The sequence below is a fragment of the Crocodylus porosus genome, unplaced genomic scaffold (genome assembly GCF_001723895.1).
Source record: "Crocodylus porosus isolate Cpor-Errol unplaced genomic scaffold, CroPor_comp1, whole genome shotgun sequence".
Taxonomy (NCBI): domain Eukaryota; kingdom Metazoa; phylum Chordata; order Crocodylia; family Crocodylidae; genus Crocodylus; species Crocodylus porosus.
This window is the reverse complement of record NW_017728886.1, coordinates 182,401,889-182,425,850: the sequence shown is the minus strand read 5'-3', so window position 1 is coordinate 182,425,850 and position 23,962 is coordinate 182,401,889. Positions and strand designations below refer to the sequence as shown.

Here is a 23,962-nt window from a genome sequence, read left to right as displayed (position 1 = left end):
CCAGGAGTGACCAGGAATAACAGTCACAAGCTGGAAGAGGGTAGGTTTAGGTTAGATATCAGGAGGCGCTACTTCACAGTCCAGGCAGCTAGGTTCTGGAACCAACTTCCAAGAGAAGTGGTGCAGGCTCCTACCCTGCGGGTGTTTAAGAGGAGGTTAGATAAACATCTTGCTGGAGTCGTTTGACCCCAGTATTCTTTCCTGCCACGGCAGGGGGTCAGACTAGATGATCTGCTCAGGTCCCTTCTGACCCTGGAAACTATGAAACTTAGTTGTGCTGTCACTAATTCCACTCACAAGTGACAGAGAATTTTTTGGTGGATTAATTTTAATCTCAGAGGGTGCAACAACACAAGAGGTTTACTACAGAGTAGACTAATTAGCTCTGTGGTACATGTTTTGACTCATTAGCTCTTGTAGTAAATGCTGTAATCTACATATTCAGGGCTATTGGGCTGGAGTAAACTAATAAACTCCGCAACAGGGTAGTATTTGTAAAAGTTCTCTATGCTGTAATACAGTGTGCTGATCAGTTCCCAGAGGGATGAGCTATAAATATAAATATTATCCTGCTGCAGAGTTTTTTAATCCACAGCAGTGCATGTGCAGATGCAGTGCCGGCTGGCTGGGGCACAAGGGTGCTTCAGTGCAGGGGCTCTGCACTCGTGCCCCAGCCAGCCCCTCCACAGCATATTGAGCCAGGTTGGAGCAGCCCCAAACTGGCAGGCTGGCCCCCCAGGCTCCCTGCCAGCTAGGGTTGCTTCAACCCATCTCAACGTGCTGTAGTCCCAGTGCACATTCAAACACTGCTCCCAAGAGCAATAAACTCTGGTGCAATAGGTGCTGGAGTTTATTGCTGCACCTTAATTGCACATGCAGATCCGCCCAGAATATAGCAATGGTTCAGCAACTGTCACTTCTCTCCGGGTTCCCTTGGCAGTTGGGTCAAAGTTCTCTATGCTGTAATATGGTGTGCTAATCAGTTCCTGAAAGATGGGGAAAATTCTTTACTGACTCTGAATACTAATTTTGATTGGTACAAAATCAAGCCAATTTTCTTACAGTGCCATTAGAAGCAAGATATAGTAGGAGCCCATTAGGGGAGAAGGTGCTGAAAAACATTATTATTTGAGTCACGGTGGAGCGGAGCGCCTTCTCCACAACTGAATATCCACTGCCATCAAAATGGAATGAAGTGTCTTCATCCTGAGGGCTATGGAAAGGAAAAACAAATAGTTGGAATACTAACTACAAATTTTTCATTTTTATAAGCACCTTTTTATGTGAAACCTATGAGAGAACAATCAGTTAATGTAGCCAGGAACAACTTAATTAGGAAGAGTGACTGTAGAAGACTTGAATCTTTTATGTCATAAATAACAAAGGGAACCCAGCCAAGGGCTACTTTCATTACAGAAACTCACAATGTCTAATTTATCTTTGGGGAAATGTTTTCACAAGAGAGAAAATTCTCTCTTTATGAAAGAAAAACTTATATTTCTCAAGAGGAAGAAAATGCCTCTTACCTTCAAACTTTAAAGAATGGCATGCATTTCCCCAAATTCCTTGCATAATTGCATTTTCAGTAATTGTTTTATCATCATTCCCCCCTGCAATGGGGTTTTTGGGGCTTTTATATAATCATGCAGCACCCTCTGCTGGTTCTGCAAAGGCTAAGTAAAAGCTTATTTCTTTTTAATCCTATTTAACTTTAAAAAAAAAGTACAGCTACTGAAAATGTAATGTATACTAGAAAATTTTCTAGTAGAAAAAAGGAATAAATATGTTTTGCATATTCCAAATATTCTAAAATACAAAAGGTATACTGAAACTAATTGCTTACAATGGACACACAAACAGCATATATGCAAAATCTATAAAAGCCTGAGAACCATATGAAAACAGTAAAACCAGGTAATAAATGGGAAAGGTACACAATAAATAGATTTAGCAGGCACTTCTGACACCATCTGATACCATTCTTCAAACTGTTCTAATAACCACTGAAGTGCTACAGTTTGCCCAAATTCATCATACATTTAATGAACATAGAAACATATAACAATAAAATTATATTTATATCCAAGTGCTCCCACAATAAATGCATGTTTTTAAGAAAAGATAGAGAAAATATTACCTTCCAAAGCATCCATTGCATTTACCCTCCCTTTCAATGTAATTCCAAAGACCAATAGATTTGCCATTCAAGGATGCCTCTCCCATGCACCCTTTGAAATGAGTCACCTTAACCGCTGGTGATTTCTGAGAGAGAAGAAATATGATGAATAAGATTAAGGTTAACTACTTCAGAATGAATCCAGCCAAATGGTTTCTATTTTTATTGAGCTTTTAACTAATGTCAGGGATAAATCACTGTGGAAGAACAACAAAAGGTTTTAGCATGATTATTTATAATTATAATTCACATCTTAATGGATGAATTTTGCCCTGAGTAAAAAACAATGTCCTTGGCCCATTTACAATCATAACAAAATGGATAACAAATACCAATTATACCAAAACATGGAGGAAAGAGAATGAGAGAAAACAGACTAACTGGAAATTTTTAACATGATCCAAGAACCCCTAACCGCCTACACTCATATTAACACTGAGAATTTCCTGATTGTCACTTTAAACATCATTTCCCTGGTAGTTTTATAATGGGTTGATAGCTCTGGATACCATTCTTCATCCTTGCTTTTTTGCACAGCATGCATGACATTTCTTGGTCAACTAAGCAATCAGCATAATTATTTCTAAATCAGGACAAGTATTTACAACAGGATAAAAACAATGTTGTAGAATAACATTTTTAGACATAACCTTGATTTGTCCTCCAAGTCCTCCAACAAACATCAATGTTGATTTGTTTACATCCAGTACAGTAGCTGTCCCAGGAGAGGCTGCAGTTTTTGTTAAGGGCTTCTGAGTGGAGCTCACTTCCTCTACACTCAGTGTACCAGTTTTTCCAAACCTCGAAAAATCACAAAACACTGTAGATTAAAATAATTTCAGAAGTTACCCTGATGGGTTACTACATACCAACAAACTCATTCTAAGCTAACAAATCAGCTGTCACTGAGAGATTCAAACACAACAGGTTCATGCATTTTAAAGGGTAATTCACATTTAGTCCACTAAAGCTCTAATTTTAGCCTGGTAATATAATCATGCAGCACTACACTTCCGTAATTTGCATGGAATCACATTTTTCATAGTAGGTAAAAATTCACATGCTACTACTAGCAGAAATCAAATTTTCAATTTAACTCGTTTAGAAAATAAAATATCTATTACCCACATTAAACCAGCATTACCTGGTTGCATGTATCCTGTGCCACTTGTTGTTATCAATTTGAAAATCAGGATACTCCACTCTTGTTGATCCAGAGCCCATATCCCAAAGAAAGGCTACTCTACCACGCCGCATCTCCACTGCTATGAAGTCATTCTGGAAAATAATTGTTGTTCCTTTAATGAATTATACGTGGCAGATTCCTGTACTGTTTAATACATTTCTTTCTGAGTATATCTTCCTAAAACCATGCCTGTATCCCAGGTTATCAAACCTGACTTTGAGTCAAACCATTCTCTATGAAGGAAAAACTTATTAAAGCTAACAAATTCTTCCACTAATGTACTTACTTCTCTCCATCCTCCTTCTTTCCCTCCTACAAAACACGCAAATTCAGACATGATATGAACTCAAAAGGCCAATACAGAAATAACAGGAATTATGCACACAGGAATTATGTGGAAATAGGCAATCTGTACAACTGCTAGGATCACAAGGGGTGGGAGGAAAAGGACAACTTTCAGCTGTGCTGTCATATGGGACTACTGTCAGGTCTCAGCAAAGCTCTATTTCAAATGCGGGGACATGTCTAGTGGACAGAAAACCTACAATAACATACCCAAGAGAAAATGTATTTCATATGAGCATTGCCTACACATAGGGTAGGGACCTCATAGCTACCTTGGCTAAATGTTGCTTGTTGCTTTGTGTCAAGGGGGGCACCTCTCAGCAGAACCCAGTACGCTCTGCATATCCAAAATAGATATGCAGGTAAAGGTGTGATGGGATCTAATGTGTGATCCACACAACTGTACCTCCTCCCTTGCCTCCATGTGCACTACATCCCATTTTGTCTTATTGCTGGCACAGGGAGAGCCCTGGCAAGAAGAAAGCTCCCATGGCTGGAAGACCCCTCAGTTGAGGGGATCCTAATTGTGGGGGTGCCTCCCCACACCCCTGGGGCTGAAGGATCACAGCTGCCATGATCCCACAGCCTCAGGGGTATATGAACCCATGGGATTGGAGAATCCTGACAGCCATGGTTTCACACACCCCTGGGGCAGCTGCACCCCCCAGGTGGTGGACCCAGCTATGTCCTGGCACCCAGTGTCCACGGCTGCAGGACTCTGGGTCCCTGTGCTGCCAGGACCCAGAGTAGGCAGCTGCTGGGACTAAGAGTTCCTTCAGTTGTGGGATTCCCAGCTCCAGCTGGGCAAGGTACACCCCTGTAGGGAAGATCCTGCTACACATACAAACTAAAAGCTTGATAGCAACCAGTTATAAAAGTTAGAACACGTTTTCGGGGGCTAATTTTGTAGCTGGTTGGAGCTTTTTATGACTTGAAAGGTACTTTGCAGGGGTAGCTGGTATCAAAGTAATTGCACAATAAATCAGTTAATTGTGCGATACTTGTAATGTGTAGAAGGGGCCTAAGATTGTTATGTTAACTGAGCTTCCTGGGCAACGGGCAGGACAGAAAGACCTGCTACTTTCCATCCTCCTCCCTGCAGGAGTGAGTGGTACAACCACTACAACACAGCCCTGCTGTGATCTACAGCAGATAATTATTCCTTCTTTCACACACACCTGCCTGGTGGCTTGTCTGGTTAGTTGTTGTGCATATGTATGGAGAGAGAAGTGTGTCAGTGAATATTTAAAATACTTGATTTCCATCATCTTCAATGAATGTTACACAACTGGACTTACATTTCCATTGCTACCCATATAGAAAAGAAGGTTGTCGGGTTCTGTTGTTTTAACATTTAATGTTAAGGTGTTGTAGTTAGAGGATGAAATCTGAGGCTGGTAGGCACGAATACAATCTCTGTCCGCTGATACTGCAACTTTAATCTGGGGAAAAAAGGAAGGAAACAGAAATACTTGTTACGTACAAAGCACATAGTTGGTTAGACGAATGCAAGAGCTTTGCTGAAAGAGCTTCATATGAGCTAAGTATTCATTAATAAGGCATTAATAAGGCTAAGCATGCACACACTGCTGCATGCTAGATGATGGTTGAAAAAGTGAAGTTGCCTAAAATATAGTAAGTAAAAGGGTGCCTCATCATCTGATCATCTAGTCATAGTACTCAAAATTAAAGGAATTCATCATATAGCAAGAACTACATTAGTCATTAATACATTAGTATATGAGGCCCATTTATTAGGAAAAACATTATAGTAATATAAAAAAGTAGATTTTAAGGGTTGAGAAAATTCAAAGGATCTCCCTTTTCCCTCCTCCTCTCCCCACCTCCAAAAAAAGAAACTAGTCTGGTGAGTATATTTAGACCCCCCAAAAATCTAAAACTTAAAAGGCTAAGCTTCTATTCCAATAAAAGGAATTCCACAATTTTAAATCACTAGCAATGTATTTACTAATTTGTTAGAAAATCCATTTAGGATCCATTTAAAAATAAGGTAATTTAAGAAGATATTCAAAGTACTGATTTCTGATTTGCATAATTTATTTCACTAATATTGGATTCACTGCTTCTAACGTGTGCATGTTTATGACTTTAGTACTCACAGGGCATGTCTACATGTGACACTACATCACCACTGCAATGTGATATGGTGATGTAGTGTCCACGGGCAAAAACTGTGATGCTGCTGCTACGTCACTAGCAACATGCTCTCTTGGTATAGTGCCTTGCTATGGTGCTATACCAGCTAAAAATAGCCGTGCGCTGCTGGCATGGTGCAGTACAGGCTGTTACTGTACCGTCATGTAATACTTTCTTTTGGAAGTGCTACGTGACGGTGAAGTAACAACAGCGCTGTAGGGGTACATGTAGATGTGCCCACATTGAATAACAGGATCTAGTCCATTAACAGTTCTACTAAATCCCCCTTTGGGTATGTCCACATGTCACCCTATGGCAATGTAGTGATGCACTACGGCAACATAGTGATCCCACTTGTCTACACGTGATCGCCAGCTATGTTGCCGCAGCAGTGCACTCCCCTGGTATAAGGGAAATCCCCTGGAAATTTAACTTGGCATCATGGGCACAGCCCAGTAACCACCCATACAGCGCTGTGCTTTGGTGCTTCCAAAATGAAGTACTAAACCACAGTGCCATACGGTGACACGTAGATGTGCCCTTTGTGTCATAATGATAAATTACCACGGTCCATAACACAGTTGAAGTACTTTTCTTACTTAGAGCCTTCAATTTTCAAAATGACCAATTCATAGTTTTGAAATATTTTGTATAAGCAAGTTTTTCTTATAAAAGTAGACATAATGGATTAGGTCAGATGTAAGGCAACCTGGTTGACAGAACCTATTGTTGTGAAATAATCCACTCAAACAATCTCATAATAATCCTCATATTTTAGACACATGTATTCTATCCCTCTCACATAACTTCTCCTCAAATAGGCTGGGAAATCACCTTGCTCCAAAAACAAAGTCACTTCCATTCAACCACTTGTCTGGTTCCCACACAAACGTCTCTCCACTTATTGCCTGACACATGACACTATTGTTTTTAAGGGAAATTTTCCCTTACAAATAAAAGGCAATAGGGAGGAGAAAGGGACGCTTAATGGCTCACTGCTCTCACAGGTCCATAGATACAAAAAGCTCAAGGCTAAAATTCCTAACTCCCACCAACTAGCTTTATTTACAGCATCCATTACTTCACTTCAGTGTACATTTGCTTGATATGAAAGAACAACAGGACAGCTTTAAAAGTGAGTTTTAAGGCCTTTTTTGCCTTTAAAATACTTGTTGTTGAAAGGGGAAGAAAATCAAGTCACTTCAAGCTAGGAGCTGCAGGGATGATGTACTTACAGAAGCTGCCTGCTTGCGGGCCTGACTGATGAGTTCTTTTATTTCAGACAGATTTCTGCTCAGGTTCTCTTCTAGCCTTTTCAGTGGTTTCAGCCTATCAAATAAAAGATTGGCTTGTGCTTCTACTTCTTTAACTTGTTGTTCAGCTGAGGTTGCTGCCAAAATAAGAAGGAGATGTTGAGGCAGCTTGAAATGGAAATTTGTTATTTGATCCTGGAATATAGTGACCAAGATGGTATATACTGGAAAATTTTATAGTGTATAGTGGTTGAATATCAATAAAAATATATACACATAATATTAATACATTAATTTGATATCTATATGAAAAAAATAAGTTCAACTGAAAGAAATTCCATATATATATGTTTTTAAAAGCCAATCTATAGTTAGTAAATTTTTATTTAATGCTTATTGAGTTCCAATATTAGCATTGCATGCAATGACATTTCTACAGTGCAATGAAGCAGCTAACTAACCAGCTTTTGATGAGTCCATTATAAGTTCACTGGTTTTCCGCAATGTGTCATTAACTCTGGACAATGCAGATGAAGTGTTCATCAGCTTCTGAGTAAAATCCACAATATGGCTTACACCAGTAACATCACTTTTGTTCACAGCCATAGCCATCTCTTTTGCTTCAAGAATTTTTTCACTGGTATCTGCAATATAAATGATTCTATATATCCCAATGATTGCATATGCCATTTTTCCATTTTTTTCAGAGATTTGTATGAGTAAAAGACCAAGGTCATAACAAGTATTTAGGCTTTCCTAAAGAGTCACTCCTGGCAGTCTAATTTATACTGGCACAGTAACGTGTTCAAAACATTATAAAGATTGTAGCTGATAGAATGTCTGATAATACACATTACGTTTTGCAGACTTGCTTGCTTCAAGTTAGGTGAAAAACATATTTTCTGGCTGACATTTTCTCTGTAAAATAATGAGTCTTTAAATGAACCATTAAAAAAAAATCCAAAATAAAACTGGGACCAGATTCCTGATTATCTAGTGCATTTTGAGCCATAAAGAGTATGTTTATATTACCCCAGCATGCTGTCAGGGTGTGCCACACTGATACACGCCATTACAGCTCTATGAATGCTACCTTCCAAGCCAGTTAAGGAAGCTGCCTTATTGCTATGCTGTATATCTGCCAGTAAATTCTACTTCTCAAGAGCTTTCTGGCACACAGTATATACATGTCAAAAGAATTCAGATGACCTGAGATAGCCAAAAGATTCTGAATTTAGATGTTTAAATATTTTTTCTTCAAAACTTGAATTCAGGAAACAATTACACCAAATGGCTTGTTTCTTGACCAGCTCTCACCAGGATATGAGCACAGATAAAACTAAAAGAAGATTTGAGTCTGTTCATCTGACACTTTTGAAAAAGAGGTCATTCTGTACAATCCAAGACACTAATCTTATAGGGGTGATCTAGAAAATAACTGTTAAGGTCAAGATATCAAATACACTACTTTAAAAAAATACTGGCCAGTTCCTGCTCTTAGATACTTCTGACAGAAGTAGCAGATGATGGCAATCACAGAGAGGTAGTTCCTGCTCTTAGATCCTTGGCCTCTGGGAAGAAGTTAGAGAAGCATGGTACCTACTCCATCTTCTGCCTCTGGCTCACATGACTTACATCGGGGCAGATCAGACAGAGCAGAGCTTGGCTTCACCATACCCAACCCCTAGCCTGCCCCTTTTCTGCCAGGATTGAAGGCATCTGTTATAAAAGGTAGCTGGATTTCTGGAATTAGTTTTGGTTATGAAGGGATTTCCCCTACACAGGTCACTTGCTGCTTCCTTAAGAAAGAGGCAACACAAAGTAACTCACTACCAAAGCTATATTCAAACAAACATAAGTGAAGCCTTAACTTTGAATTACTAGCTTTATGTCAGTTAGCAACATAGCCTTAATTTTTCCATTACTGTTACACTTCTGTGCGACTTAAGATCTGGCATTGTAAAACAGGATGTTTTTAAACTTGGACATCTGTGAAACAGCAGTGTTCTAATCTGGACATACAGTGAATCCTTCAATTCCTACAAATAAAGAAACATTAGATGTAATGTATTACAACTTCTCTTTTCCACTCTCTTCATAATAGTGTCTGCAATATTCAGGCCTGGTTTGTTTGAAACACTGACCTTTCTTAAAAAAATAAATCCTATATGGCTTTTGAACAATAAGAGATGTGTAGTGAGACAGATTTCACTTACCATTAGGTAGTGCTCTCAGTGCTGTCACTGAAACTTTAAGCTGCTTAGCAATCTTAAGAGAACTCTCCCGAACCTTTTGTACCTTCTTCCTCAATCCATTCAATCCAGACACAAGGCCTGTTGGAAGAAACAGCTGTGTTCTTTTCTACACATGTACAGATGCAAAACACGTTGCCGTCCATACTAAATCAAAATCTTTAAAATAGTTCTTAAAAATAGTAAGATTAAGGTGCAAACAATTCAGATATGGATCAAATGGAAGGTTTGGGTTTTTTTAAAATCACATTAGGTATTTTAGTGAATACATACAAGTTTAAAATGAGTATAGTTATCGCTTCTCAGCCTCTTGAAGGCTCAGGTCACGTGCTGTAAGTTGTCTGGGGCCTATATATTCAAGTACTTTATCACAAGTCCATGATGGTTTACTCAAAATTGTTGTTCTTGGTTAAAGCAACTGGGTCAAAATGATGCATGTATGATTAGGAAGAGGAAAGCATATTTGATTTCCATCATTATGTTAGGCTTTTAGAAATAAGATAACTTATGATTCTGACAGGATCCATCTAGGGATATTTTTACTGGCAATAAAAAATACATTCTCTGAACAGTGAGATTACACAGCCATATGCATATTTTCAAAGACGTTTGAGAGACAAAATGCAGTTTCTTATTACAACTTGACCTCAGTAAAATACCCCCTCAGTGAGCAGCACCCTATGGTGATGTAGCGACGCGCTATGTTGCTGTAAGGCACGCTATGGCGAAGTAGCAATCATGTGGGTCTACACGTGATCACCAGCTACACCGCCATATCAGCGCACTCCCCCAGTATAGTGCACTACTACAATGACACAGCAATGAAATCTACCTGTGCACCACATGCACGACACAGTAACCACCGGTACTGCATCGTCCTTTAGTACTTCCAAAAGGTGGTACTAAAGCAAGACACCATATGTCATCATATGGCAACATGTAGGTGTGCCCTCATTGTATGATCTGATGCAAAACATCTTCCTTTATGGCAAGATTCTGTTCCAGCTGAAGTCAATGACAAAACTCCTACTGAAGTCAGTGGTGCAGGATCCAAAATCTTCTGAAACTTTTCAGAGTAATAAAAACTTGAAAGGATTTAGAAATGTATAGATATGATGGTGAAAGGCATTTTATACAAGCACTGAGTAGATGTTCAGCTTGTTACTATAAATTTCACCTGAGCTGAGACAAGAAGAAAAATATTAGATACCCGTGTGGTCATTAGGCCTAATTCATCACTGGCTCTGAGGTAAATGGACCGTGCAAGAAAGAATCTACCTTTATTGGCTCTTGCATCCGCCCTAATGACTAAATTCATTGCATTTGGAGAAATAATCGGTAAGGAATAATCAGTTATGTTCTAGAAGTACGTTTTGGAAAAAGAAAAGAAACAGAACACAGGTTTCCTTTTAATATTCACAAAGGAAAATTATGTTCCTTATTTGACATTACAACAACACATTTACCCATGATGCATTGGTTTATTCTTCTTATTTATGTCTCTTCCTCATTAATTTACATTCATTGCATATTGAACATATAAATAACAGTGCATAGCTATGAAAATACTGTGAAAAATGTACATTCTTTGCAGCTTACCATCATTTTTCCTCTTCAGATTTTTTGCTTCATTTAGAAATTTCGAACTAAGCAGTAGGGTGTCTTTCCCAAGAGAATCAAAAGATTCTTCTGGCTGAAAAAACAAACAATGCTTGCCACATAGGAAAAAAATAAGTTCAGCTGAAAGAAATTCCACCAAGCCTCAAATGGTATTAATTTCATGTATATTCTGATTATTATGGTCTTTTCAACATATTAGTTTGCTAAGCATGAATTCACTAACTTTGGGACATAAACTTTTTTTAATATAACAAAAATAAATACACAATGGTGAATCTTGATATGACCTGATGGAATAGAAACTAGGAATGATAAACTATTACATATAAACTCAGGTGCTAACTCACAGTTTTACCTCAGTAAAGTTGGTAATGACAAAATTATGAAAACTGGGTACTTAAAGATAGGGACTCATATTTAAAAAATGTTGATCTTAAGCTTTCTTTGAACCAGTTTCCCCATATGTAAAGTGCAACTAACTAGCAGAAAAGCATTTTGCAAGTATGTTAATTAATCTGAACATAACTGAGCATACAGGGTGGATCTACACATGCTATTAAGGTGATGGAATAAACTCTGGCACAGTTTAACCAGAGTTAACTGCTCCTGGGCAGGTTCATACTTTGAGCCAGGGCAGAGCAGTCCCAAACCGGAAGCAGGCTCAGGGGTCAGCCCTGAGATCTGGGTGGCAGCAGAGGGTGGCCAGGGGCTGGCTGGGGCACAAGGGTGCCCAAAGTGCAGAGCTGTGTGGCAAGGCAGCAGGTAGGGGTCTGGCCCCCTGCTGTCTGAGCTGATTGGATGCAATTTATGCCCAGCTCAGCACAATGTGCTAGGTACTGCTCAAACTTGAAAAAGAAAGGGTATAATGTAAACCAAAATGTCTAAGTTTTTAATCTTGGTAATAGAAGACTAAGACTCTGGCCCAATGTTCTGAAAGTAGCAAGACTAAAGGATGACTAAATAAATATGCAATTAATGAAATATATAAGATTCTGGAACATTTTCAACACATAAAGCAACGTGGAAGAGGTAAAGAAAGTCAATGCTGGGAGTGAGCTCAGCTTAGGTGCTAAGTAGGATAGATTTTGTAGGAACAAAGATATCAGGGTTAAATAGACCAATAGAAAATGCACGCACACACGCATGTGTGTGTATGTATATAACTGAAATGAAAGAAAAAGCAGATTGGTTAGAAAAGACTGACAGAGGCAGCTAAGTGATAGGTATTTAAGGACTGGAGACCTCAGAATGGCCTAGAGCAATGCTGCCCAACCATTTCACCCTGCAGGCTGGTGCTGGTTTGTTGGTGGCCTGGATCCAGCCAGTAGGCTTGATCTAGGGCACAAGATAGGTGCAGCAGGGGCCAGACCTGGAACAATGGGGGTTGGAGATAGCACAGCCCCAACCTGTCCATGCACGGGAAAGGGGCATGGCCTGGTTCTGACCCAGCCATGAAGGGGAGGGGGGTGTGGCCCAGCCTTGACCCAGGTGCATGGGGTTTGGGAATTTGGTGGCAGGGTAGGGGTAGTGGTATTCATTTCTATTGCTTCCCCACCACTAAATTCCCTGATGCATGGAGAGCATCATGGGCTAGATGTAATGGCTCCACAAGTCAGACTTGGCCTGTGAACCAGAGGCTGAGCACCCCTGTCCAAGAGGAATGGGAGAAGTGGATGATGTTAAATGAAATAAGCTAATATTTGGAGATAAGAAGTAGAGTATAATGAAGATATGCTTGTGTTGTTGGCTACTTTGAGTGGGGAGGTGATCCAGGGATGGAGGTCAAACAAGGAGGTGAAGAGAAAAATCAGTATCAAAGGGAATGTCAAAAATGAAGCTACATAAAAAAAAATGAGGGTGAAAGGCTGTGATGAGGAGAAAGAAAATCTGATAATCAAAGTCCAGCAGGAAGGTGACTCAGATGACAAATACATGAAAGAAAAGAATTACCCAGGGGAGTATTTTTCAGAAGTGGAAACAAAGTAGGAAAGATGTTTAGGGAGAATAGAAAGCAACAGGTGGTATCAAAGAACATGATACTGCCACCATTGTCCTTTGGGATTAAGTCAGGACAGGAATCATGAAAGGAGGCAAGAGTGGATTCAGCAGATGTCTGACAAGGAGACTCAGATATTAGAGTACAGAATGATGGAAAAGCATATGAGCAGGCATTCAAAGAAGAGCCAGATATGGGAGGAACCTAAGACTTAAACATGAACACTTACCAAGTCCAAGGGGTCAATTATAATTCGAGAAGCATCATCTGCTAGACTCTCTGTACTTTCAATCAAACTTTTAATATTGGGGTGGGCATAGACAGTACTGGTTGCATTCAAAGATACATTTCTTACATTTGAAAGGCCACTGTGGAAGAAAAAATATACATCTATTTATATAAATATCTGCAATTGATGGGTATATAAAAAGTCACACAACATTATATCCAGTGATCATACATTAATTTAAACATTAATGTGCTAGTTGTTTTAGATATGGTCATTCATGAGAACAGAAAGATATTAATCAACGCTTTCTAAAATAAAAATACCACTTGCTTACATTAAAAGTAAAAGCAACTAAATTTACTGTAGTTTGAAAAGAAGAGAAAAAATGATCTGCTCTCTTAGCAGCTTAACCTATTATTTATCTTAACTACATCTGGCAGTAATGTAGATAAAGCCTCTATTGAGTTCATGAATCTTGATGCTTTTACCTGTCTAAAACGTCTGCAAGTCTTTGAAGTTCAGCTGCATGATCCTCTGCTCTGTAGACTAGGTCAAGCATTCTTCTCATGGACATCTGCATAACCAGGTCATCCACATGATACCGCAATTTTGCATTCCAGAGAACCAGGCCATCTCGTTGGAGCTCCAGATTCTTAGTAGTAGAATTATTTACCTTTTTAAAGAATCAAATGAAACAGACAACAGACTACACAACATTAATATTAGCATGTTTAGAAACTTACCGACGTAGAGTTCTTTACATCTGTGGCAAGATGTGCAGCAACATCCACCAATGCCTTCCCTTCCTTAACTAGCATGATGGAAAGGTCATTTTCCACATTTATGCTTAGCTTTTTATTCTGTAACATAAATCAAGTGCTTTGTGAAAAGCTGTAGAATGAGCTAGTGCAGAAGTCAAATACTGTCTAACCTTTTCTATTATTGACATTTCATAGATTCTCCATAGGCTTTTTTGGATATTAAAAATATTAGCTTTAAAATCTAAAGATGAATTTAAGTCTGTAAAGTGAACTATTTAAAACAAAATATTTATTTGATACTTTTGTATTTGACAATGTGGAACCTCCAATCTTACATTTAATTCTGCCAGGTTACTAAAGATAAGGGGAAGCAGACGGTTCGTCTCATTCGTGTTAGCATAAGCCTCATTCACCAAGTCCTGGGCTTCCTGTAGTCTGCTCATGTGGTTTGATAAGAGATCATTTGCATTTTTTTTCAGTTCTGCAAATTCTTGCTGGGGTCTGTGATATTCTTTCTGAACCCGTAGCAACAACCTTTCTGCACCTCTAATAAAAAGAGAGAGAGGATAGTCAATAAATGTAGGTAGGTGTGAGAAGTGAAAACAGGATTACCCACGCTAAATGCTGACTTTATATAAACTTACGCAAGTTTGTTTATGAACCAGAAACACACATACAGCTATAAAATTTGCTTGTACCAACAGAAGACTAGATATTGTTGGTTTATGTTTGTGACAAGCCTTGTGGCTTGTTAGCTTTGCCCATGACCTCAGTTAGGGGGAAAATGGACTCTCTACATATTCTTAATAAAAATATGCAATCCCTCAGTACGATAGTTACTAGAAGAGAGAAAAATCCTGTACCTATCCTTAAAAATGGTTTTATATGTAATCCTAGAATTACTGCGAAAGAATTACCTAACCTTTATTTATCTATTTATTTATTACCTATATTTTTCCATGATGAGTATTTTTGCACCTTCCAGCAAAATATTTAGTCCTGGCTATTTTCAAAGACAGGATGCTGAACTCAGGTTTCCAAGGATATGACCCTTCATGGAACTCCTATGTTCTACCAATATATAACATGCACACTACAGGCCCTGAAGTGTCACTTTTACATAAATAATTCTGATTTTTGCTTTAATCTGCTTTTTTATGTCTTCAACTACAGCAAAGTATGTTTCATTTATAGAGTTATCACAAACAACAAAGCACATCTCATCTCACCTACTAAACACCAGATATGTATTTGTATTTATATATTTAAAATGTTGATCTATAATTCTTAACATCAGAAACTGTAGTTCTACTTCATAATAAAAAACAGGTGCTAGTATGAATATTTTACAAGGCGGTATCCCCTAAACTATAGCAGAAAGGTTACTCTCTAAAACAATGGGGAACTTTGTCTTCTGAAGTAAATGTAGAAAGACTTAAGTTATAAATACTGTTTAATGGTATATCATCAAAAAGGCAATTCACTGTGATCCATGAGGTAACTATCTGCTCCCTGACAAATGCACTGTCAAGCTGCTTATTTAAATCAGTTTTGAATTTGCAGCTGCATAGCAAGATAAATTCTGCAGAGCAAACTCTTACAGTACTGGCATAAATCTTATTAACTCTCTTCTTCAATCTGTCAAAGGACAGTTATCAGAGAACTTTCAGAAATTTCTGCTGTGAGCCTGTAATTGAAAAAGTTAATTGAGAAATGCCCTGTATAACAGTCCAGGCTATTGTGAAAGTCAGAACATTCTGTTACTATGTGATGGAGTGATTGGAGGTGCTTTTATATGCTATTCCAAGTCATTCATTATTATGAGAATAACTAGGTTGCATTTTAGTTCATTTTCATGTCTGTCTATTTTTTGTAAAAATTACTAAACAAGACAAGAGCAAGCATGAGAGATTGGTGAGCAAAGTGTTGTATGCTTGCTACCTGACTCTACTTTGGGATCACATTAATATATGAAAATAAAATTATTCAATTTATCTGACACATTTAAGCAAATACTGGGCATATCTACATGTGCAATTAATGCATCTGAAATTTCTGTGCAGAAAATTCAGGCTCATTAAAGCTTTCCCTGGGATCTGTCTACATGTGTGCCCCCATTGGGAACAAACTGAACTCAACAGGAGGAGCCTGTTCCAGGGCTGCTTCTGACCTGCTCTGTCCCCCTGTAGCAGCCAGGGGGAACTTTGTGTGGGAGAAGGACGGAAGCTGTCCTGGCTGGGCAGGCAGCTGCCTCCCAACCATGTGGAGATCACCTTAATAATACGTGTCCTGATCTCCACATGGCTAGAAGGCAGCGGCCCAGCAGACAGGACAGCTCTCCCAGCCACGTGGAGGATTGGGACTCAATCTCCACGTGGATGACAGGCAGCGTCCCACTGCGCCAAGACAGCTCCCCCTGCCCCCTGTGGCTCCCTGCTGCCTAGGTTGACCAGGACCAATTTGCTCCCAGTCAGCATGTACATGAGCAGTACAGCACATTAGTTACTGCACTGTTTTTCTAGTGCCTGTATCTACAGGTACTATTAGTACCTGTGTCTACAGGTACTGACTAGAAAATGGTGTATTAGACTAATATATTGTGCAGTAATTGCTGTGCAATGTAGGCAGTGACACTTTACTGCACATTAGATTAGTTTAGATGCACCCACAGTATCCTTCCCAACCTAAAAAACTGCAAAAAAAGTGGGGGGAGGGGTGGAATTCTCAAAAGCATTTGGCATCAGTCTAAATCTGAAGTCAACAATAAAATTTTTATGAATTTCAGTGACGCTAGAGTTAGGGAAATGAACATTTTAAAAATCCCACCAAAATGCTGTAAAAAAGCCAATATTTAGGTTTCGCAGTTCTGACAACTAATAATTTTAAAGCCATTTTAAAGTATTATTATTATTACTACTACTACTACGACTATCAATAATAATAGTCATAATAATAATGCATGGTGTCATACATACTATCTCTGCTCCTGTCATCACCATCAGTCCCTCAAAAACAAGTGATATGTGTATGTGGGGAAAAATACCCTGTGAAACTTAGCACCACAGTGAGAAGGGTTTATGAAATCCTTACATGTGTTTCAAAGATGCTACACTACAGTTCCAGCACAGCATAACCAACATGTTTTCTTTTCCATATACTGTTACAAAACTGATATATTTTTCAGGTATATAACAGCAATGAGATAATACTTACTTCAGTACAGCATTGGCATTTTGGTGCTGCTCCCTGAAATCCCTTTTATGCATTGTTTCCAGCAGGGTAGAGATATTCTCCAGCAAACTCTGAGTTGTGCTGTTTGACAGCTGGAAATCCAGACCCAATGTCTCATTTAATGATGCAGCCACTTCAGCAAGGACTAAGTGAGAATGAAACAATTCATCCAAGTCATTAGGAAAAGATGGAGTAAGTTTGAATCCCTTTCACAAATTTAGCATAGATATCCTCCCCTTGGAAACAACTGTCTCATATTTACAAAAGGTGTATGCGTGGCCATAGTTTAAAATCAGGCACATTACCTTTGATGGTTGTATGCACAGTGTCAATAGATGCAGTCAATTCCTGACTCCTGTTCATGTTTCTCTGAGTGCCGCTGTTGAGTTGCTGGCCCCTCTCTAACATTCTAGTCAACTAGCATAAAAAAAAATTAATGTTTTTATGATAACATTTCAAGACTTGTGGTTTTCTTCTGAATTTTTTACTGAATAAAAAACATTTCTACAGTTTGCAGTGAATTGTATGGGGACAAAAAAACAAATAACATTTCCTGACAAATAAAGTCATGTTTAAGTGGATTTCAGATGCTGGCCAACCAACTGAGATGAGATGCCTGCAGGTGGATTAGTAATCGTGTGTCCTGCATCTTTCAATATCAGTGAGAAATTGCTCTCTAAATTGTCACTACAATAGGTATTACCACCCCGAAATAATTACTTTGAAGAAGAGAAGATGAAATTTTAATATTTTAAAATAAAGTCATTTTCCAGATGTGGCACTTCTTGTAATAATAGCAACATCTGTATCCCTGAAAATGCTGATTTATGTTAGAAATGTAGAAGAGCACAAGTGGCCAATAAATGACGTGACAGATCTCTAGTACATAATACTGGTATCCTCATTTACTACTTCCCTGGTTAGGGGAGGATGGGGGGACAGAGGGGAGCTTTAATTAGAGTAGTTCTGAGAACCATTCTTATTAAAGCGCCTGGAACATCTTGTGTATCAGCATCCCCGCATTTCAAACTGTCAGTGGGGGCACTTTATCTAAAGCTCAAACAAGTTTTAGTTAAAACACTCCTCTGCTATTTTGAAGTACAGGGACAGTGATACATGAGACACAGTGGCTGGCTGCAGCGCAGTAATTACCACACTCCAGCAGATTCAATTAATTACAGCACATCAAAGCAACTGTCTGGCTCAGGTACAGGCACCCCCCATTGTGAGGTACTAGGAAAATGCACATTAGCCTATCTTAATGGGCATTAACTGAAGAGCATAGTTTTAGTGACACTTAATGCATATTAGCTTATTTTAATGAGCATTAACTAAATAGCACATTTTAATGATGCTTTAATGCGCATTAAAATAAGTTAATATGCATTTAAGCTTACATGTAGACATATCCCCTGTAACCTCAGTAGGACCTTTACCCGAGTGAAGACTAAATAAAAAATGCTTTGCTTATTCATTTGCAGTCTGCTCACTTAAATCATTTTGTAAAAAAACCCACAACAATGGATGTAGTTAAAGGGTAGGAACACTTGGCAAATGTCCATAAATGACAAAAAGGTTGCCAGAACTAGTAAGAAGAAAATATTTCCCTTACTTGATATATGAATCCTTAAAATAGTTAAAAATTAAAGTTTTCTAAAACATACTAGAAGACCTTTCGTATGTTTTTAACCATTCTGTAGTAGAATGCTATACCTCTGCTCCAGAGTTTTACAGAATAACTCAAAAAAACTTCTCTATTAAATGTTATAGGTGTTTACAGTAATTTCTAAACAACTCTCTCTTCACCCCCACTGAATACTGTAAGGCCTAAGACTTTTCCATAAGAGGTTCCTCAAATATCACTCTGTAACTTGAAATCAAAATGTAGAGTACTTGCCTCCTTTTGCAGTTGATCAGTACGTCCTGATATACTCATCAGATGTTCTTTTGCTGTCTGTAGTGAATGAAGTGGATCTTCTCTAGGTAATAAAACTTCCTATAAGGAATAACAGATTAATATTTAATGTATAATTCTTAGTACAGATTTCATGAAGCTACTGTTTTTGTAACCAGAAAATGTTGAATGCAAAAACTTAGTATATATTTTAGGTAATACACGTTTATTAACATTAATATGTTCAAATGCCTGATTTTACATGTGTAAATCAAAAAATCTGAGATGTTATCAGCTGACGTCACAAGTACTCTTGGTGCAATTAGGTGTCAAATCTCTGGAACCAGCCAATTGTGCGTGATCCATGACCAGTGGAATCTACTGACTGTGTGTGATGGAGGAAGATGGTTCTACATCACCCACTTCTTTGTTACTTTAGCCTTATCAAGGGTTGAGCTGGTCTCTTCAGAGCTGCCTAAAGATCCCTCTAAATTATGATGCCTAACATTATACCCTGGGACTACTTGCTGGCACCCGATCATTGAGTTCAGAACCCTGAAGAAAGAAAGGAAGGAGAGTGGCAGACTGCAGACCCTGGACTTCAGAAAAGTAGACTGTAACTCACTCAGGGAACTGAAGGGAAGGGTCCCCTGAGAAGACAAGTCCTGAGGTGGAAAGGAGTCCAGAAGAGCTGATTGTATTTTTTAAAAAAACCTTATGGGGGGTGCAAGAACAAACTATCCTGATGTGCAGGAAGACTAGCAAGTATGGCAGAAGACCAGCTTGGCTTAGCATGGAACTCTTCAATGAGCTAAAAATGCGAAAAGGAAGCTTGTAAGAACTGGAAACCTGGATAAACAAACAACTAGGGATGAAAGGGATGAACACAGGCATGAAGGGAGGAAATCAGGAAGGCTGAAATGCAACTGGTATTGCAGCTAGCAAGGGATCTGAAGGGTAACAAAAAGGGTTTCTACAAGCAACAAGAGGAAGATAAGGGAAAGTATGGGTCCCTTACTGAATGAGGGAGGCAGCCTAGTAACAGATGATGTGATAAAGGCTGAAGTACGCAATGCCTTTTTCACCTCAGTCTTCACAGGACGGTCAACTCCCAGACTACTGCACCTAGCCGCACAGTTTGAGGAAGAGGTGAGCAGGCAGCAGTGGTGAAAGAACAAGTTTGGGATTATTTAGAAAAGCTGGATGTGTGTAAGTCATACACATGTGTGGGGCCACATGTGATACACCCAATGGTACTCAGGGAGTTGGCTGATGTGACTGCAGAGCCTCTGGCTATTATCTTTGAAAACCTGTGGCAACTGTGAGAGGTCCCAGACAATTGGAAATGGGCAAAAGTGGTGCACGTCTTTAAGACAGAGAAGGAAGATCTGGAGAACTACACTCCAGTTAGCCTCACCTCAATCCCTGGAAAAATCATGGAGCAGGTCCTCAAGGAATCAATTTCTAAACACTTGGAGGAGAAGAAGGTGATTAGAAACAGTCAGCATGGATTTACCAAGAGCAAGTCATACCTAACCAACCTGATTGCCTTCTACTTTACTCAGTAGGTAAAGACAGAGGAGTGGATGTGATATACTTTGACTTTAGCAAGTTTTTTGATATGGTTACACACAACATTCTCACAAGCAAGCTAAGGAAGTATGGGTCGGATGAAGGGACTGTGAGGTGGATAGAAAACTGGCTAGATTGTCTGGCTCAGAGGGTAGTAATTGATGGCTCGATGTCTAGTTGGCAGCCAGTATCAAATAGAGTGCCCCAGGGATCAGTTTTTTCAATAAACATCATCAGTGATCTGGAAGATGGAATGGAGTACACCCTCAGTTGGTTTGCAGATGACATAAAGCTGAGTGAATTGTAGATATGCTGGAGGATAGGGCTAGGATTCAGAGAGACCACAACAAACTGAAGGACTGGATCAAAAGAGATCTCATGAAATTCAATAAGGACAAGTGCAAAAGTTCTGCATTTAGGATGGAACAATCCCATGCACCAGTTAAAGCTGGGGACTGACCGGCTAAGCAGCAGCTCTGCAGCAAAAGACCTGGGAGTTACAGTGAACAATAAGCTGAATGAGTCAACAGCGTGCCCTTGTTGTGTAGAAGGCAAAGAATATATTCTTTGGATGAGCTGGAGGAGCTCCAGGCCACAGTCCAGAGACTGCGTGTCATCAGGGACTGTGAGCATGAGACAGACTCCTAATACCAGGCCCTTCTCCCCCGGGAGACGGAGGGTAAACCACGGTCTCCCTCCGGAACAAGGAAGGACTTGGGAACCTCCCATTCTGTCCAGCCAAAGGGATGGACCAAGGTGGTCAAGGGCCCTAAGGTCCACCGCACCAAGGCTCCTGCCCCACTGGAGCTATGCAACGGGTACAAACCTCTTGCAGCCCCAGCAGAGCCTGCTGAGTTTCCAGCTCCTGCAGGCAACACAGGCACTACTGTAGCTACCGCCCCTACTCTCCCCAAAACAAAACACAAAGTGTTGTTGTGGGAGACTTCATCCTGAGGGGGCTGAGGCAATCTGCTGCCCCAACCCCTTAGCCCAGGAAGTCTACTGCTTCCCAGGACCCTGCATCTGAGACATTGCAGAGAAGATTCCTAAGCTCCTCCAGCCCACTATCCCATGCTCCTTATTCATGTGGGCACCAATGACACAGCTCGGAGTGCTCCCAGCTGGGTCATGAGGCGCTACAGGGATTTGGGAGCGGGGCTAAAGGGTCTGAGGGCAAAGGTGGTGTTTCCTCTGACCCTCCCAGTCTTGGGCTACAGGCTGAGGTGGGAGAGGAGGATCCACACAGTGAACCAAAGACTGCGACGTTGGTGTCATCAGGAAGGCTTTGGTTTCCATGACCAGTCTGCCCTTTGGTGAGAGAGGCAGTGAGCTGCTGGGAAGGGATGGCTTCCACCTCTCTCTGCTGGGAAGGAGGCTCTTCTCAGCCATACTGGCTGACCTGCTCCACCTGGCTTTAAACCAAGGCCGCGAGAGGATGGGGGGACTACCGCCACTGCTGGCCCGCTGAGCAACCCTCGCAAAGCCAGCAGGCCATGGCACTCTAAGGAGCCCACACCTGCCCCAGCCCTGGAACGATCTGTGGGCAAGGCAAGGGCCCCCAAGGGGACACTTGCCTGCCTGTACACAAATGCCAGAAGCTTGGGAACTTGTCCTCCTGCTTAACGCAAATAATTACAATGTCATAGGGATAACAGAGATCTGGTGGGACTCTACCCATGACTAGACCACGAGTATAAGTGACTATACCCCGTATAGAAGAGATTGAGGAGACAAAAGGGGCGGGGTGTAGCTCTCTATGTCAAGGAGAGCTACGCGTACCTGCAAACTGATATTGGCGACCAGGGCGGACGGCTGGAGACCCTCTGGGTTAAAATCCATGGGGAACACGGCACGGGAGACACAATGGTGGGAGTCTACTACAGACCTCCCACCCAAAGTCAAAAGCTTGACCAGGAGTTCGCGAGGGCATTGGCTGATGCTGCGTGCTCCAGGTCCATGGTTGTCATGGGAGACTTCAACTTCAACTACCCAGACATCTCATGGGAAGAGCGCTCAGCTAAATCTGAGCAGTCACAAAGCTTCCTCTCGTGTGTGGATGACCTCTATCTGACACAAGAGGTCAACAGGCCAACATGAGGTAAAGTGCTGCGCAACCGGGGACCTAATGATCAAAGGGAAGATGGGTGACAGCAACCACAAGCTGATCACCCTCACCATCCACTGTAAAGCTGACTTTGACAAGCTCAGGAGGCTTGTCGGTGAGACCCTAAGGGACCACAACCCCAAGGGGAGGCGAGTTCAGGAAGAGTGGTTGCTCCTCAAGGGAGCAATCCTCGATGCACAAGTTAATGCTCTTCCATCTCTGAGGAAAGGTAGCAAAAGGGCACAGCAGCGCCCTTGGCTCTCCAGGGAACTAGTGGACCTCCTGCATCTAAAAAGAAAGACCTACAAAGGATGAAGGATTGGATCCACCTCCAAGGAGGAATACTCTGCACTGGTCCGGACCTGCAGGGAGAGAACCAGGTTGTCACAGAACTCCAATTAGCTACAAGTATCAAAGACAATAAAAAGTGCTTTTTTAGATATGTGGGGAGTGTGTGGGAGAGAAGGAGCCGTCGGGCTCCGAAACTCCTTTCCGCGGCACAGGCGTGGTACAGCCCCTCTCTCAGACCCAGAGCATGGGGCGTGAACATACCCCTTGCAGGTGTACGGAGGTAGGAGGGGCCCGGACTGAGGGGACCAGTATAAAGGAGACACCGGTGCTAGGCAGAGCCCCGGCAGAACCGGAAGAGACACCGGTGCTAGGAAGAGCCCAGCAGGGAGACGGACGCCGGCAGGAGCTCATCGGGGTGGATGCGCGCTGTCCTGAACCGCGGCCGCACCTTTTGGAGAAAGGGTAAGCCCCGCGGGGTTTATGAACCTGGGCGGAGAGCCCAGCGAGAGGAAGGACTTAACAAGGCGGTCGGGAGCAATCGGCACCCGGCAAACCTATCTACCGTAAAGCCCTTAATAAGGAGGCAGCTCAGCCTGCCAGGTCACAGCTATGGTAGTGAAGGACTGAGCGGTCTCAAGGAGCCCCAGGGAGGGCTGAAGAACCCGCTTAGAGATGAGGAAAGGGGTTCTACTCACGGCGTACAGGGCAAGAGCGGGGAACCACTGCTGAGGATCAGGGTGGGAATCCGAGCTCTGGAGAGCCCCTGGCCGGAATTGTGTTAGAGTTGATCTTTTGCATTTTATAGTTTCATAGTTTCATAGTAGCTAGAGTCGGAAGGGACCTAGGTAGATCATCTAGTCCGACCCCCTGCCTTGGCAGGAAAGAGCACCGGGGT

General features: G+C 41.0%; 1 protein-coding gene across 1 annotated transcript in view; it reads right to left on the bottom strand.

The window, feature by feature from the left end:
- Positions 1-23,962, bottom strand: part of LAMA1 (laminin subunit alpha 1) — a 145,708-nt gene that overhangs the window by 21,791 nt on the left and 99,955 nt on the right. Inside the window, exons 34-49 of the mRNA XM_019540717.1 lie at positions 19,104-19,202; positions 17,512-17,623; positions 17,189-17,351; positions 14,311-14,521; positions 13,958-14,074; positions 13,703-13,866; positions 13,215-13,353; positions 10,969-11,062; positions 9,334-9,450; positions 7,579-7,761; positions 7,100-7,254; positions 5,006-5,149; positions 3,321-3,454; positions 2,827-2,977; positions 2,138-2,262; positions 1,063-1,213 (exon numbers count right to left, since the gene is read on the bottom strand). Coding sequence (XP_019396262.1) covers positions 1,063-1,213; positions 2,138-2,262; positions 2,827-2,977; positions 3,321-3,454; positions 5,006-5,149; positions 7,100-7,254; positions 7,579-7,761; positions 9,334-9,450; positions 10,969-11,062; positions 13,215-13,353; positions 13,703-13,866; positions 13,958-14,074; positions 14,311-14,521; positions 17,189-17,351; positions 17,512-17,623; positions 19,104-19,202 — 2,259 coding nt within the window. The remainder of the gene's footprint in view (positions 1-1,062; positions 1,214-2,137; positions 2,263-2,826; positions 2,978-3,320; positions 3,455-5,005; positions 5,150-7,099; positions 7,255-7,578; positions 7,762-9,333; positions 9,451-10,968; positions 11,063-13,214; positions 13,354-13,702; positions 13,867-13,957; positions 14,075-14,310; positions 14,522-17,188; positions 17,352-17,511; positions 17,624-19,103; positions 19,203-23,962) is intronic.